Source organism: Nerophis lumbriciformis, linkage group LG22 (assembly GCF_033978685.3).
Source record: "Nerophis lumbriciformis linkage group LG22, RoL_Nlum_v2.1, whole genome shotgun sequence".
NCBI lineage: Eukaryota > Metazoa > Chordata > Actinopteri > Syngnathiformes > Syngnathidae > Nerophis > Nerophis lumbriciformis.
The window spans coordinates 10,864,368-10,882,642 of record NC_084569.2 but is presented as its reverse complement, the minus strand read 5'-3'; the positions used below and the strand labels follow the sequence as shown (position 1 = coordinate 10,882,642).

At 42.4% G+C, this 18,275-nt stretch overlaps 1 protein-coding gene across 5 annotated transcripts in view; it reads left to right on the top strand.

The window, feature by feature from the left end:
- bahcc1a (BAH domain and coiled-coil containing 1a) overlaps nucleotides 1–18,275 on the top strand; it is a 252,607-nt gene that overhangs the window by 210,088 nt on the left and 24,244 nt on the right. For all 5 annotated transcript variants that reach the window (XM_072915665.1, XM_072915666.1, XM_072915667.1 and 2 more), the window contains 3 exons: nucleotides 13,993–14,162; nucleotides 14,248–14,384; nucleotides 17,764–17,877. In XM_072915665.1, the coding sequence (XP_072771766.1) occupies nucleotides 13,993–14,162; nucleotides 14,248–14,384; nucleotides 17,764–17,877 (421 nt within the window). The remainder of the gene's footprint in view (nucleotides 1–13,992; nucleotides 14,163–14,247; nucleotides 14,385–17,763; nucleotides 17,878–18,275) is intronic.

The window sequence follows — 18,275 nt, the reverse complement described above, 5'->3', positions numbered from 1 at the left end:
CTGCATTACATGTATTAGCAGGTTGGTAGCTTCCGCCTACCTAGTCATTGCCGTTGTGTCCTTGGGCAAGACACAAGAGAAAAGCGCTATATAAATATCATTCACTTCTCATGTGCTTCCGAAATTCTATGACCACAACCAAAATAAGGCGCAACGGGGTGTCCTAATTTTTCCCTGACTGTATATAGTAGTGTTGCCCCGATACCAATATTTTGCTACCGGCACCGCTACCAAAATGTATTTTGATACTTTTCGGTACTTTTCTAAATAAAGGGGACCACGAAAAATGGCATTATTGGCTTTATTTTAACAAAAAATCTTAAGGTGTATTAAACATGTTTATTGTCTCAATTTAGTCCTTAATAAAATAGTGAACATACTAGACAACTTGTCTTTCATTAGAAAGTAAACAAACAAAGGCTCCTAATTTAGCTGCTGACATATGCAGTAACATATTGTGTCATTTTCCATTCTATTATTTTGTCAACATTATTAAGGACAAGTGGTAGAAAATGAATTATTAATCTACTTGTTCATTTACTGTTAATATCCGCTTACTTTCTCTTTTAACATGTTCTATCTACACTTCTGTTAAAATGTAATAATCACTTATTCTTCTGTCGTTTGGATACTTTACATTAGTTTTGGATGATACCACAAATGTGGGTATCAATCTGATACCAAGTCGTTACAGGATCATACATTGGTCATATTCAAAGTCCTTATGTGTCCAGGGACGTATTTCCTGAGTTGATAAACATCATATGATTTTTTTAAAAACGAAAGATTTTGTGATGCCAAAAAATATCGACGTAATCATAGATTAATCGACTAGATACGCTCCTGTACTTGGTATCATTACAGTGGATGTCAGGTGTAGATCCACCAATGGCGTTTGTTTACATTTTGACGCCGGTGAGCTACGCATACTTGCCAAAACTCCCGAATTTCAGTGCCCCTCCCGAAAATCTCCCGGGGCAACCATTCTCCCGAATTTCTCCCGATTTCCACCCAGACAACACTATTGGGGGCGTGCCTTAAAGGCACTGCCTTTAGCGTCCTCTACAACCTGTCGTCACGTCCGCTTTTCCTTCATACAAAACAGCGTGCCGGCCCAGTCACATAATATATCACATAATATATGCGGCTTTTACACACACTCAAGTGAATGCAACCCATACTTGGGTCAACAGCCATACCTGTCACACTGAGGGTGGCCGTATAAACAACTTAAACACTGTTACAAATATGCGCCGCACTGTGAACCCACACCAAACAAGAATGACAAACACATTTTGGGAGAACATCCGCACTGTAACACAACATAAACACGACAGAACAAATACCCAGAAGCCCTTGCAGCATTAACTCTTCAGGGACGCTACAATATACACCCCCCCGCTACCACCAAACCCCGCCACCCCATCTCCCGAATTCGGAGGTCTCAAGGTTGGCAAGTATGGAGCTACGGTGTGTAGTGAAGCATGTTTAGCTATTCCTCGTCCTGCAGGGATGATACTTGTAAGAAACTCACTTTATTTGTCGCCACGGAGACCAGGATTAGTGATTTAGAAGTAGCTCAAACACTGCCGACAGCTAGCCATGTCTTAAAGCACCTCTTCCTGAGGGCGTTTCAGTTTTATAACGTCACCTTCATCGTTAGTTTTTAAGCCAAAATGCGTCCGTTCTCCCTTTTCTGTCTACACACTGTCTGCTTGTAAGTACTCTGTGTGTGTGTGTGCCGCCGAACATGCTCGTCTCCTCGTAAACCAGTAATGACTCGACGTGACGACGACGCGGATGCAGGCGGAGGGGTGTGCGGGACCGATACGTTTCAGAGGCGGTATAGTACCGAAAATGATTCATTAGTATCGCGGTATTATACTAATACCGGTATACCGTACAACCCTAATACACACCAATCAGTAGAATGGCGCATTCTCTTGTCATTAACTCCTCGTTTCTTGGGTGTGTCCACCGAGACCAGATCCCACATCACCCTTCAGGGCTAGCCTGCTTTGCTCCGTGCTCCCTCCTAGAGTTGTCTCTTATTCGTCTCTAGAGCCTCTGGTGAAAACTCCCCAGAGAAGTTCTCCGCACGTCTACTTGCTGTTCCTTTTTATTGCTTTGCTAAAGGCATTTTTATTAATTTTTTTCCTAAAAGGCTGCTTTCACTATGCAAAGACCTCTGGGAGAGGGAGAAAAAGGTAGTTGAACACCGGAATGGAGGATGTTCCTTCAGAGTCTTCCTTGGGGAGTTGGCTTTTCCATCAAGCTGTTATTTGAGTTACGTTAGCTAAAACAGGACAAGTAAGTAGGTAAGCAAGTAAATGCATTTTATTTATTAAGCGCTTTTCACAGATACAATCACAAAGCGCTGTACAAAACATAGGTGAAGTAAAATAATAATTATAATAATATATTTTATTTGTAAAAAGCTTTTTACATTGAGTAAACAACCTCAAAGTGCTACAGTGTATTAAAAAAATAAAAAATAAAAAGTAAGGATGTCCGATAATGGCTTTTTGCCGATATACCGATATTGTCCAACTCTTTAATTACCGATACCGATATCAACCGATACCGATATCAACCGATATATACAGTCGTGGAATTAACACATTATTATGCCTAATTTGGACAACCAGGTATGGTGAAGATAAAGTACTTTTAAAAAAATTAATAAGATAAATAAATTAAAAACATTTTCTTGAATAAAAAAGAAAGTAAAACAATATAAAACAGTTACATAGAAACTAGTAATTAATTAAAATGAGTAATATTAACTGTTAAAGGTTAGTACTATTAGTGGACCAGCAGCACGCACAATCATGTGTGCTTACGGACTGTATCCCTTGCAGACTGTATTGATATATATTGATATATAACGTGGCGACTTGTCCAGGGTGTACTCCGCCTTCCGCCCGATTGTAGCTGAGATAGGCTCCAGCGCCCCCCCGCGACCCTGAAGAGAATAAGCAGTAGAAAATGGATGGATGGATGGAATTTAGGAACCAGAATATTAATAACAGAAAGAAACAACCCTTTTGTGTGAATGAATGTAAATGGGGGAGGAAGGTTTTTTGGGTTGGTGCACTAATTGTAAGTGTATCTTGTGGTTTTATATTGATTTAATAAAAAAAAAAAAAAAAAACGATACCAATAATAAAAAACAGATACCGATCATTTCCGATATTACATTTTAATGTATTTATCGGCCGATAATATCTAATAAAAAGACAATAAAAAATGAATAAAAATAAAAACTAGAACAGCCAAATAGCTAGAACTAATCAAATCAAATCAAATCAACTTTATTTATAAAGCACATTTAAAATTTACCACAGGGGTAGCCAAAGTGCTGTACAATGGACAGGTTAAAAGATAAAACGAGTACCGAGCAAACAACACAACACAAACAGAACACGATTAAAAATAAATGAATAAAAATAGAAAATAAAAACATAAAAACATAAAAACAGGTTCACAGCAGGTGTATTATGGGGTGCCATTGCAGGATGGATATCACTCAGTGTTAAAAGCCATGGAATAAAAGTATGTTTTTAAGAGAGATTTAAAAACAGGAAGAGAGGATATGCTAGTATGCATATTACTAAAAAAAAATGTGTTTTTTAAAAAAAGAAAGGTTTTTAAGCCTTTTTTAAAAGCATCCACAGTCTGTGGTGCCCTCAGGTGGTCAGGGAGAGCGTTCCACAGACTGGGAGCGGCGGAGCAGAAGGCAGAAAACAACAATTCACTTAAAACAACATGGGGAAACATCATAAAAAGAATTCAAAGTGGATTAAAAGTGATAGTTAAAATTAAAAGGTGCATTGACTTAGAGCTTTACTAAAAAAGAGAAGTTTTCAAATGTTTCTTAAAAGTTTCAACACAGTCAAGATCACGGAAGGGATTGGTGCAAGTTGTTCCAGAGTCTGGGAGCTATAGCCTGGAATGCCAGGTCTCCACGGGTTTTAAAACAAGTTTTCGGGTTCTTTAGAAGACCCTGGCCTGAAGACCGGGAGGCTGCGCCCTGAAGAGTAGGGGCATAGCAAGTCAGTGATGTACTGAGGGGCCCCACCATGCAACGCACAGAATGTCAGGACTAACATTTTTAACTCAATGCTGAATTTGACTGGAAGCCAATGAAGACTGGATCAAACGGGGGTAATATGGGCTGTTCTGGGTGCACCGAGTCTGGCAGCCACATTTTGTACAGTCTGAAGTCTCTTTAGGGTGAAGAGAGAATTACAATAGTCAATACCACACGAAATGAATCATTTCCAGATCCAATTTTGACAACAAATTTCTCACTTTAGAAATATTTCTGATATGATAAAAACAGTTTTTTGGTAAAGTTGACGACAGTGACCCTCCAAAGACTTTGACTGATCAAACACAAGCCCAAGGTTTCTGAGGCTGCTTTTAACAGATGCACCCAGAGCACCAAGGGAGTTCTTGATCAGGGGGATCTTTTTATCGGGGGCAATTATCAAAGGTTCAGATGACATAATGACTTTGCCTGGGCCTAGTGCTCATCAAAGCATAGCCCCTTACCCGAAATTGACCTTTCAACAAGACTTTGCGCAAAACATTTTATGGGTTACATCACATTGACTTGTTTGTCACTATATTGCCAAAAGTATTTGGCCACCTGCCTTTACTCACATATGAACTTGAAGTGCCATCTCATGGAATTGTCCAAAATGTTTTTGGTATCCTGGATCATTCAAAGTTCCTTTCACTGGAACTAAGGGGCCAAGCCCAACTCCTGAAAAACAACCCCACACCATAATTCCTCCTCCACCAAATTTCACAGTCGGCACAATGCAGTCCGAAATGTAGCGTTCTCCTGGCAACCTAATAACAGACATGTTCATAAAATATATAATATATTATATACACTATATTACAAAAAGTATTTGGCCACCTGCCTTGACTCACATATGAACTTGAAGTGGTATCCCATTCCGAACCCATAGGGTTCAATATGATGTCGGTCCACCTTTTGCAGCTATTACAGCTTCAACTCTTCTGGGAAGGCTGTCCACAAGGTTGCGGAGTGTGTTTATAGGAATTTTCCACCATTCTTCCAAAAGCGCATTGATGATGTTGGTCGAGAAGGCCTGGCTCTCAGTCTCCGTTCTAATTCATCCCAAAGGTGTTCTATCGGGTTGAGATCAGTCAAGTTCATCCATGTCTTTATGGACCTTGCTTTGTGCACTGGCGCACAGTCATGTTGGAAAAGGAAGGGGCCTGCTCCAAACTGTTCCCACAAGGTTGGGAGCATGGAATTGTCCAAAATGTTTTGGTATCCTGGGGCATTCAAAGTTCCTGTCACTGGAACTAAGGGGCAAAGCCCAACTCCTGAAAAACAACCCCACACCATAATTCCTCATCCACCAAATTCCACACTCGGCACAATGCAGTCCAAAATGTAGCATTCTCCAGGCAACTTCCAAACCCAGACTGGTCCATCAGATTCCCAGATAGAAAAGCGTGATTCATCAGTCCAGAGAAGGCGCCTCCACTGCTCTAGAGTCCATTGGCGACGTGCTTTACACCACTGCATCCGATGCTTTGCATTGGACTTGGTGATGTATGGCTTAGATGCAACCGCTCGGCCATGGAAACCCATCCCATGAAGCTCTCTGCGTACTGTACGTGGGCTAATTGGAAGGTCATACGAAGTTTGCAGCTCTGTAGCAACTGACCGTGCAGAAGGTCTTTGCACTATGCGCTGACCCCTCTCTGTCAGTTTACGTGGCCTACAACTTGGTGGCTGAGTTGCTGTTGTTCCCAAACTCTTCACTTTTTCTATAATAAAGTTGACTTTGGAATATTTAGGAGCGAGGAAATTTTACGATTGGCTTTGTTGCACAGGCGGCATCCTATGACAGTTCCACGCTGGAAATCACTGAGAGCGGCCCATTCTTTCACAAATGTTTATAGAAACAGTCTCCATGCCTAAGTGCTTGATTTTATACAAACCCCGTTTCCATATGAGTTGGGAAATTGTGTTAAATGTAATTATAAACGGAATACAATGATTTGCAAATCATTTTCAACCCATATTCAGTTGAATATGCTACAAAGACAACATATTTGATGTTCAAACTGATAAACTTTTTTTTTTTTTTTGCAAATAATCATTAACTTTAGAATTTGATGCCAGCAACACGTGACAAAGAAGTTGGGAAAGGTGTCAATAAATACTGATAAAGTTGAGGAATGCTCATCAAACACATTTGTAACATCCCACAGGTGAACAGGCAAATTGGGAACAGGTGGGTGCCATGATTGGGTATAAAAACAGCTTCCCAAAAAATGCTCAGTCTTTCAGAAGCAAGGATGGGGCGAGGTACACCCCTTTGTCCACAACTGCGTGAGCAAATAGTCAAACAGTTTAAGAACAATGTTTCTCAAAGTGCAATTGCAAGAAATTTAGGGATTTCAACATCTACGGTCCATAATATCATCAAAAGGTTCAGAGAATCTGGAGAAATCACTCCACGTAAGCTGCATGGCCGGAAACCAACATTGAATGACCGTGACCTTCGATCCCTCAGACGGCACTGTATCAAAAACCAACATCAATCTCTAAAGGATATCACCACATGGGCTCAGGAACACTTCAGAAAACTACTGTCACTAAATACAGTTGGTCGCTACATCTGTAAGTGCAAGTTAAAACTCTCCTATGCAAGGCGAAAACCGTTTATCAACAACACCCAGAAACGTCGTCGGCTTCTCTGGGCCCGAGACCATCTAAGATGGACTGATGCAAAGTGGAAAAGTGTTCTGTGGTCTGACGAGTCCACATTTCAAATAGTTTTTGGATGTATTCAACATCCGGACCAAAGGGGAAGCGAACCATCCAGACTGTTATCGACGCAAAGTTCAAAAGCCAGCATCTGTGATGGTATGGGGGTGCATTAGTGCCCAAGGCATGGGTAACTTACACATCTGTGAAGGCACCATTAATGCTGAAAGGTACATACGGGTTTTGGAACAACATATGCTGCCATCTAAGCGCCGTCTTTTTCATGGACGCCCCTGCTTATTTCAGCAAGACAATGCCAAGCCACATTCAGCACGTGTTACAACAGCGTGGCTTCGTAAAAAAAGAGTGTCGGTACTATCCTGGCCCGCCTGCAGTCCAGACCTGTCTCCAATCGAAAATGTGTGCCGCATTATGAAGCGTAAAATACGACAGCGGAGACCCCGGACTGTTGAACGACTGAAGCTCTACATAAAACAAGAATGGGAAAGAATTCCACTTTCAAAGCTTCAACAATTAGTTTCCTCAGTTCCCAATCGTTTATTGAGTGTTGTTAAAAGAAAAGGTGATGTAACACAGTGGTGAACATGCCCTTTCCCAACTACTTTGGCACGTGTTGCAGCCATGAAATTCTAAGTTTATTATTATTTGCAAAAAAAAAATAAAGTTTATGAGTTTGAACATCAAATAGCTTGTCTTTGTAGTGCATTCAATTGAATATGGGTTGAAAATGATTTGCAAATCATTGTATTCCGTTTATATTTACATCTAACACAATTTCCCAACTCATATGGAAACGGGGTTTGTACACCGGGCCTAGTGATTAGGACACCTGATTCTCATCATTTGGATGGGTGGCCAAATACTTTTGGCAATATAGTGTATCTATTATGAATTAACAGCAGATTGTTGTTACGACACTTTACAACAAAAGAAACCCAATGATTGTCTCGCCACTTCCCCCATCTCACAGCAGTCTATGGGACATTGCCTTGACTAATTAAAACCCGATTGTTTTTTTTTTTTCAACAGTGCCTTTAAAACGCTTTATGTTTTGTGCCACATGTTTTTATTTCATTCATGCAAATTGATGTTTTATGTCCGCTACGACGCCCATTAAATATCTCCCAGGGTATCTCTTCTGAGTTTCCGTCGGCTGCTCTCCGCAGAGTTGGGGGATTATGCTTTTCTCGTGATGCAAAACGCTGTTGACAGCTTTGGGAAGTGGCACATGTCGTTTGAAAGTCTCAACAAGGGTTTGGGTCAAAACAAGAGAGGAAACGAGACACTTTATTAGACTTTTAAAAATGTCATGCAAGATGTGAGGCTCTGATCCTCTCTGTCTGACAATACCGAAGAATCACTTGAACACCCGGTCCAGATGGCCAGCATCTCTGGAGTACGGGCACAATTTCCTTTTATGCTTTTTTGTCATTTATTACCTCTATAAATATGCAGGGGTGCCCTTCAAATGCACGGATTTTAAAGCAGCATTAAAATCATTTACTGCAGGGGTGTTGAACCTTTATTTCGTGTGTATTTTTTCTGGAATAACACACAGCTCGTCACAGTCTGAGCTAGGTTAAATATGGTCACTGAATGCAACATCCATCCATCCATCCATCCATCTTCTTCCGCTTATCCGAGGTCGGGTCGCGGGGGCAGCAGCCTAAGCAGGGAAGCCCAGACTTCCCTCTCCCCAGCCACTTCGTCCAGCTCTTCCTGTGGGACCCCGAGGCGTTCCCAGGCCAGCCGGGAGACATAGTCTTCCCAACGTGTCCTGGGTCTTCCCCACGGCCTCCTACCGGTCGGACGTGCCCTAAACACCTCCCTAGGGAGGCGTTCGGGTGGCATCCTGACCAGATGCCCGAACCACCTCGTCTGGCTCCTCTCGATGTGGAGGAGCAGCGGCTTTACTTTGAGCTCCCCCCGGGATGGCAGAGCTTCTCACCCTATCTCTAAGGGAGACCCCGCCACCCGGCGGAGGAAACTCATTTCGGCCGCTTGTACCCGTGATCTTGTCCTTTCGGTCATAACCCAAAGCTCATGACCATAGGTGAGGATGGGAACGTAGATCGACCGGTAAATTGAGAGCTTTGCCTTCCGGCTCAGCTCCTTCTTCACCACAACGGATCGATACAGCATCCGCATTACTGAAGACGCCGCACCGATCCGCTTGTCGATCTCACGATCCACTCTTCCCTCACTCGTGAACAAGACTCCGAGGTACTTGAACTCCTCCACTTGGGGCAGGGTTCCCAAATGATCTTCCCAAATGACAGAGCTTCTCACCGTATCTCTAAGGGAGAGTTCCGGCATCCGGCGGAGGAAACTCATTTCGGCCGCTTGTACCCGTGATCTTGTCCTTTCGGTCATAACCCAAAGCTCATGACCATAGGTGAGGATGGGAACGTAGATCGACCGGTAAATTGAGAGCTTTGCCTTCCGGCTCAGCTCCTTCTTCACCACAACGGATCGATACAGCATCCGCATTACTGAAGACGCCGCACCGATCCGCTTGTCGATCTCACGATCCACTCTTCCCTCACTCGTGAACAAGACTCCGAGGTACTTGAACTCCTCCACTTGGGGCAGGGTTCCCAAATGATCTTCCCAAATGACAGAGCTTCTCACCGTATCTCTAAGGGAGCGTTCCGGCATCCGACGGAGGAAACTCATTTCGGCCGCTTGTACCCGTGATCTTGTCCTTTCGGTCATAACCTAAAGCTCATGACCATAGGTGAGGATGGGAACGTAGATCGACCGGTAAATTGAGAGCTTTGCCTTCCGGCTCAGCTCCTTCTTCACCACAGCGGATCGATACAGCGTCCGCATTACTGAAGACGCCGCACCGATCCGCCTGTCAATCTCACGATCCACTCTTCCCTCACTCGTGAACAAGACTCCGAGGTACTTGAACTCCTCCACTTGGGGCAAGATCTCCTCCCCAACCCGGAGATGGCTCTCCACCCTTTTCCGGGCGAGAACCATGGACTCGGACTTGGAGGTGCTGATTCTCATCCCAATCGCTTCACACTCGGCTGCGAACCGATCCAGTGAGAGCTGAAGATCCTGGCCAGATGAAGCCATCAGGACCACATCATCTGCAAAAAGTAGATACCTAATCCTGCAGCCACCAAACCAGATTCCCTCAACGCCTTGACTGCGCCTAGAAATTCTGTCCATGGAAACGTGTCCGACTTACTGCCGGCCATGCGGACCAAGCTCTGGCACTGAGCATACAGGGAGCGGACTGCCACAATCAGACAGTCCGATACCCCATACTCTCTGAGCACTCCCCACAGGACTTCCCGAGGGACACGGTCGAATGCCTTCTCCAAGTCCACAAAGCACATGTAGACTGGTTGGGCAAACTCCCATGCACCCTCAAGGACCCTGCCGAGAGTATAGAGCAACATGTGAGATGAAATAAGATCTGCTTCTTCCTAATCCTTTTATAAAATGCGGAATTATGCAAGTGCCATTGTGGTGTACTTTCATGTAACATTATACACATGTGAAATGAAATAAGCCATAACCACAGTACTGTGACCATAATGAGTAGCAAGTAGGGTTGGGCTATACCAGGGGTCGGCAACCCAAAACGTTGAAAGAGCCATATTGGACCAAAATGACAAAAAACTAATCCGTCTGGAGCCGCAAAAAATGAAAAGTCTTATATAAGTGTTATAATGAAGGCAACACGTGATGTAAGTGTCGATATTAGCCTACTATCAAAATGGCACTGGCCGCAGGCTGCAGAAAATCTTTGTTGACAGAAACCATTAGTAAATCAGAGGCTACTCATAGGGTGAGATAACTCCTGGAAATTAGTGGCTTTAAACGGCCAACGGCAGGCTGTCTTCTTTTAATAGATGTATTACAATCTTTGGCAAGCTGGGTAATGGTTGCTGTGGTCTGGAACAACATGGCGCACAAACAAATGAAATGCAGCCAATGTTACATACAGATAATGTGTCATGAGACATGCAAAACTAAATTATATACAAAGAGGATAAAAGTAAAGGATATTGAGCTGAAATATACCTACAAATGAGGCCTAATGATGCAATATGTACAGAGAGCTGGCCTAAATAGCATGTTAGCATTGAGAGTCCAGAGTCGGGACCCGGGGTGGACCGCTCGCCTGTGCATCGGTTGGGGACATCTCTGCGCTGCTGACCCGTCTCCGCTCGGGATGGTCTCCTGCTGGACCCACTATGGACTGGACTCTCACTATTATGTTAGATCCACTATGGACTGGACTTTCACAATATTATGTTAGATCCACTATGGACTGGACTCACACTATTATGTTAGATCCACTATGGACTGGACTCTCACTATTATGTTAGATCCACTATGGACTGGACTCTCACACTATTATGTTAGATCCACTATGGACTGGACTCTCACAATATTATGTTAGATCCACTATGGACTGGACTCACACTATTATGTTAGATCCACTATGGACTGGACTCTCACTATTATGTTAAATCCACTATGGACTGGACTCTCACTATTCTGTTAGATCCATTATGGACTGGACTCTCACTATTATGTTAGATCCACTATGGACTGGACTCTCACTATAATGTTAGATCCACTATGGACTGGACTCTCACTATTATGTTAGATCCACTATGGACTGGACTCTCACTATTATGTTAGATCCACTATGGACTGGACTCACACTATTATGTTAGATCCACTATGGACTGGACTCTCACTATTATGTTAGATCCACTATGGACTGGACTCTAACTTTTATGTTAGATCCACTATGGACTAGACTCTAACTATTATGTTAGATCCACTATGGACTGGACTCTCACTATTATGTTAGATCCACTATGGACTGGACTCTCACACTATTATGTTAGATCCACTATGGACTGGACTCCCACACTATTATGTCTGATCCACTATGGACTGGAATCTCACTATTATGTTAGATCCACTATGGACTGGACTCTCACTATTATGTTAGATCCACTATGGACTGGACTTTCACAATATTATGTTAGACCCACTATGGACTGGACTCTCACTATTATGTTAGATCCACTATGGACTGGACTTTCACAATATTATGTTAGATCCACTATGGACTGGACTTTCACAATATTATGTTAGACCCACTATGGACAGGATTCTCACTATTATGTTAGATCCACTATGGACTGGACTTTCACAATATTATGTCAGACCCACTCGACGTCCATTGCATCCGGTCTCCCCTAGAGGGGGGGGTCACCCACATATGCGGTCCTCTCCAAGGTTTCTCCTAGTCATTCACATCGACGTCCCATTGGGGTTGTGAGTTTTTTCTTGCCCTTATGTGGGTTCTGTACCGGGGATGTCGTTGTGGCTTGTGCAGCCCTTTGAGACACTTGTGATTTAGGGCTATATAAATAAACATTGATTGATTAGCTTGCAGTCATGCACCGACCAAATATGCCTGATTAGCACTCCCAACAAGTCAATAACATCAACAAAGCGCACCTTTGTGCATCCAGGCACAGTATAAAACTTTTGGTGGACAAAATGAGACAAAGGAGTAGAAGATTTTACATTGCGTCACAGTCCACACTGTGGTGAGTTCAAGAACCGCCAAAATTAGCAGGACAAAACGATGTTCACCAAATAGTGTCATCAGTGAAGCGTACACACAAACATATTAAACAGTGGGCTTTCTAGCAATTGGGAAGGTTTGTGTCACGTTTGTCCTCAAACAAAAAACATACTAAAACAAAAAAAATATTTTTTGGGTTAGGAATGGGATGGCACTTCAAGTTCATATGTGAGTCAAGACCATACGTGCCAACCCTCCCGGATTTTCCGGGAGACTCCCGAAATTCAGCGCCTCTCCCGAAAACCTCCCGGGACAAATTTTCTCCCGAAAATCTCCCGAAATTCAGGCGGAGCTGGAGGCCACGCCCCCTCCAGCTCCATGCGGACCTGAGTGACGTGTTGTTAGCCTGTTCACACGTCCCCTTTCTCACAATATAAACAGCTAATGATCGAGGGCGAGTTCTTGGTTTCTTATGTGGGTTTATTGTTAGGCAGTTTCATTAACATCCTCCCAGCGCGGTAACAACACACAACAACAGCAGTCAAGTTTTGGTCTCCCGTAAAGCAGTTCGTCTGCCGTAAACAGCAATGTTGTGACACTCTTAAACAGGACAATACTGCCATCTACTGTACATGCATACTGTATGTGACCCACCCATAATGTGTCACATTTTTGTGTTGATTTATTTATTTTATTTTGTGGTTTGAATTCGTTTTTGGAGCTGTCATTACACATTTATCAGTATTTACATTGGTCAGTAGGGGGCAGTAGGGCGTTTCTTCCCAATTGAATGCTATCACCTGCAGACCGGAAGTGTCTTGTCATTCTGATGAGCGCGACCAGTCTGTGAACAATTGAAACGTCCTGTGTGCTTTTTCCTCCTGTATAACAGGTTAGTTTTGGTGAATCAACTCACTGAATAATATCCATGTGATCTTTATAAGTTTAAGTACACATTCTGATGGTGGAGCCTAACTCTAAAGTGTTTGTGAGTTGTAGTTTGTATTTGTGAATGAATCCAGTGCACAGCTGCAGTAATCAATACAAAAAGGCGACGTGAGTGCGCAATGTTTGTATGGGAACTTCTGATCCTAATTCAGACTCCCAAATTAGAGCTCCCGTTTTCTTATTGATTTTATAATGTATATTTGTATATTGTGTGTGTTCTGAAATAGTGACAGAGAATAGAACAAGGATGGACAATTCAACCCTTAACTCAACAATGAGTAGATGAGTGTTATGTGTGTGTATATGTGTAAATAAATGAACACTGAAATTCAAGTATTTAATTTATTTATGTATATATATATATGTGTAATAAAATATATATATATATATATATATATATATATATATATATATATATATATATATATATATATATAGCTAGAATTCACTGAAAGTCAAGTATTTCTTATATATATATATATATCTTAACCACGCCCCCAACCACGACCCCGCCCCACCCCCGACCACGCCCCCCACCTCCCGAAATCGGAGGTCTCAAGGTTGGCAAGTATGGTCAAGACAGGTGGCCAAATACTTTTGGCAATATAGTGTACCTGATAGAAATAACGTTTGGGTTCCATACGATCAGTTTCCTCACGGCCATTGTTCTTCTCTTCTATAACAGAAGAAGAGTCGCTGATGTTTGACCTCCACAGCCTTGCAACGCTGGCCACGGCCCGATCGCTGGAGACAAACTCACAGGAAGGCAGCGGTTTGTGCACGAGTCGACAATTCCCAGCACGGAAGACCTTCAATTTGCGTCGAAAATGCAGTTGGACTCCTCGAAACGAACCGGTGAGAGCAGTATTTTCATTACTGTTCTTCGGTCAAAGCAAAGACAGTGGAAAACGTGTTAAAATCCCAACCAATCCACTACCAGGTGTGCCAAGCGAAAGGCAGCATGGAAACAATGGACGCTCCAGAGCTGGAGATGCGTGTGAAGCTGGCAGAGCTTCAGCGTCACTACAAGGAGAAGCAGAGGGAGCTGGCCAAGCTGCAGAGGAAACACGATCACCAGTAAGTGCCACCTATGTCAAGGTCGTCTTTTTTATTACAAAACCGCTGTTTCAGTGTACGTAGGGATGATGTTTGATCAGAAATGATGGAGTTCGAGCCCATTATCGAATCCTCTTATCGAAACGATTCCTTATCGATTCCAGATATGTTGTTGTATATGGAAAAAAACACAATATTTGGTTTAACAAAAGCTCACTTTTATTTTATAAGAAAAAAATAAAATAAATAAATAAATATTTACTGTTGTTACCCAAAGTATATTAAGTGGGATTTTTCAGAAAAACAAATATATACAGTAGGGATGTCCCGATCCAGGATTTTGTACTTCCGATCCGATACCGATATTGTTTTTGCATTTCCGATCCGATACCGATACTGACCGATACTGGCCTATCCGAGCATGTATTAAAGTTTAAAGTTATTTAGCCTACTTAGTTGTCAGAATCATGTTGAAAAGGGTTTTAGTACTCTTGATAACAACTAGCCAGCTGAATTAGGTGACTTTGAATAATACACAATGGTTGGTAACAAGAAACTGACCTGTTTATTCAAGGATAAACACAAAATAGACAAAATTATACATGACAAACAGAAATGGCATCATTGAAACTAGGGCTGGGCGATATGGCCTTTTTGTAATATTGCGATATTTTAAGGCCATATTGCGATACACGATATATATCTCGATATTTTGCCTTAGCTTTGAATGAACACTTGATGCATATAATCACAGCAGTATGATGATTCTATGTGTTTTGATTGATTGATTGAGACTTTTATTAGTAGGTTGCACAGTGAAGTACATATTCCGTACAATTGACCACTAAATGGTAACACCCCAATAAGTTTTTCAACTTGTTTAAGTCGGGGTCCACTTAAATTGATTCATAATGATAAATGGGTTGTACTTGTATAGCGCTTTTCTACCTTCAAGGTACTCAAAGCGCTTTGACACTACTTCCACATTTACCCATTCACACACACATTCACACACTGATGGAGGGAGCTGCCATGCAAGGCGCTAACCAGCACCCATCAGGAGCAAGGGTGAAGTGTCTTGCTCAGGACACAACGGACATGACGAGGTTGGTACTAGGTGGGGATTGAACCAGGGACCCTTGGGTTGCGCACGGCCACTCTCCCACTGCGCCACGCCGTCCCATGATTCATGATACAGATATATACTATCAGATATATACTATCATCATAATACAGTCATCACACAAGATAATCATATTGAATTATTTACATTATTTATAATCCAGGGTGTGGAGGGGGGCGCCGGATGGAAGTGTCAAAAAGACAACTAAAAGAGTTTGATATGAGAATAAATCTAAAGTTAAAATATAGGGTAGAAATGCATCCATTTGCAGGAAATGTAGTCTTGATTTTCAAAATTGTCTTTCAAGGCTTGCATGTCTACATTAAAACATTCTTCTTCATACTGCATTAATATATGCTACTTTTAAACTTTCATGCAGAGAAGGAAATCACAACTAAAAATATCACTAATTTTTTCATACGGTGTTGATGTGGAAATTTTTGCCTCGGCATTTTGATGGTGTGGACGTGTGGCCCCGAATGGAGATAAGCGTCTCGACAGACGTCACAATATTTGAACAATGATGACGAAAACTGTTTTCTCTGTCGTGTCCGTGTGTCGAAAATTGTTATGCGCTTATTTTTGTATTTGATTTTGTGCGTGGCATAGATTTGCTATGCGCAGAGGACGCTTAAACAGTGCACAATTGCACAGGCGAGCACCTTAGAGGGAGCGTTGCTCGCACGGCTGCGCTAGCATCACAGCTAACGTTAGCCATGCTGCTACCTCTCTGCTCGGGGAGGACGTATACGTATGTGACGTATGACGTGACAGTATGTGACGTGTGTAAGAAGGTGCGCTTGCTGTCTGTAAGAGGGAGACACAGGAAAGAGTGAGAAGAGCCTGTTGTGTAATGCCAGCAGCTAAAAGCAACTGCGTGAGAATTCACAGACCTGTGGATGTGTTGAAGGTGTGCTGGAAAATGCGGAACGGAAATTACGGAGCAGCAGAAAAGTGGAATGTATTATTTAAATCGGTGCGTTGGAAAACACGGACCGGAGTTTTTTTTTAAACTGATTCTGGATCGGCATTTTCCCATGCCTTGCCGATACGCAATTTTTGGCAAATATCGGCAGCCGATCCGATCCAAATATCGGATCGGGACATCCCTAATATACAGTAACACAAGAACATCCTGTCTTTGTGATCACTATAGGTGTATAAATAATAATATAGTGTTAAATAAAATCAGTCCCTGGGGCACAAAACTGAAAATAATACAGCTCTCCAAAAAGTGCACTTCTGCAGCTATTGGAACATACTAACTACACACACTATGACACTAAGAACACCACAGTCATCAATCAACAATTATTCTTCCCTTACATGAGAGCGAAGCCTGGCAATAATTGCATATTGCCTGTTAACAAACAATCCAAGACGTCTAATAAAGTTCCAAAGCAGATTAATCCATTTAGGCTCTTTATTGTTGTTGATGTTGCTTTGTCTTTTTCCTATCTTTACTTTGTCTTGTTTTTTGTTTTTTTTAACTGAAATACACACAATGACAAATGTATAAACTATGCGATTCAATTAACATACTGAAATGTAATACACAATATGTAAATATTAGCTTCACACAAATATACAGTACTATCATCAAACAAATACTTCTGAGTGTTGAAACTATTTTGATGGTGGAAATACACGACTTAAGTCCTCAAAACATCCATTGAAACAGTGCACAAAAATCGTTTTTCAATAAACATCTTACTATCAAATTTAATCACTTTCCACCTTAATATTGAGTTACATAAACAAGTTAAACAGTTTACTTACAGACTTATCTTTTCCAAGGCTTGTAGGAACTAACTCAACTTGTCTACTTCTCAATTGTCTCATGAACTGAACTGACTCGCCAACCCAGAAGTGCCCAAACTATTGACGCGTAGTATTTTCATATCGCCACAAGGTGTCAGTAAGAGTCTACAATCAAATGGGCATAACATTGCGTCCCACAGGGCATTTCCTGTGGGAAGGGATTCGTTCTCAGGTATTCGAATAAAGAACCAACTATTTTTCTTTACTATAGTGGTCTCGACGGGTACCGGTTCTCAAAAAGGGATTCGAGTCCGAGGACTCGGTTCTTTTCTTATCGAACAACCGGGAAAACCGGTGAATAAAGAACCAACTCTTTTTCTTTACTGTAGTGGTCTCGACGGGTACCGGTTCTCAAAAAGGGATTGGAGTCCGAGGACTCGGTTCTTTTCTTATCGAACAACCGGGAAAACCGGTTTCGAGCATCATCCCTAAGTGTACGTCTTGATGTTCGTGCAGGAAAGAGGAGACGCCTCGAAGCCCGGCGAGAAGAGGCCCGGGACGACCGAGGAAGAGGAAGCCCACTACACTAACTACGAGCTCGGTATCGTCCGAGGGACAGAGGAAAGTCAAGTAAGGGTTTTTCACTTATCTGCACAGCATTTATTTGTGTTCCATCGGCATTTTCTGCTGCTTATTTTGAGTCATTCTGTTCATTTCTGTTATGCAAAGTGGAGGCTACCATCAATAACTGGAGCAATCGCAATCATTTGAATGCACAAGTTGGAGCGCTCACACTTGTCAAACAGAACAGACTTAAGAATCAGAAATACTTTTGTGGGGGTGGCGTGGCCTGCGGACCTGCAGCGAAGCGGGGTGTGCCAGGACCGGCTTCGAGATCAGCGACGGGTGTCTGATCACCTGTCGCTCTGTTAAAGGCAGTAGTCGGGAAGGAGAGGTGGGAGATGTTGTTGGTCCGGAAGACACGACGTCCGCAGTTTCCAAAAACAATTTGAAATGTGGACTCGTCA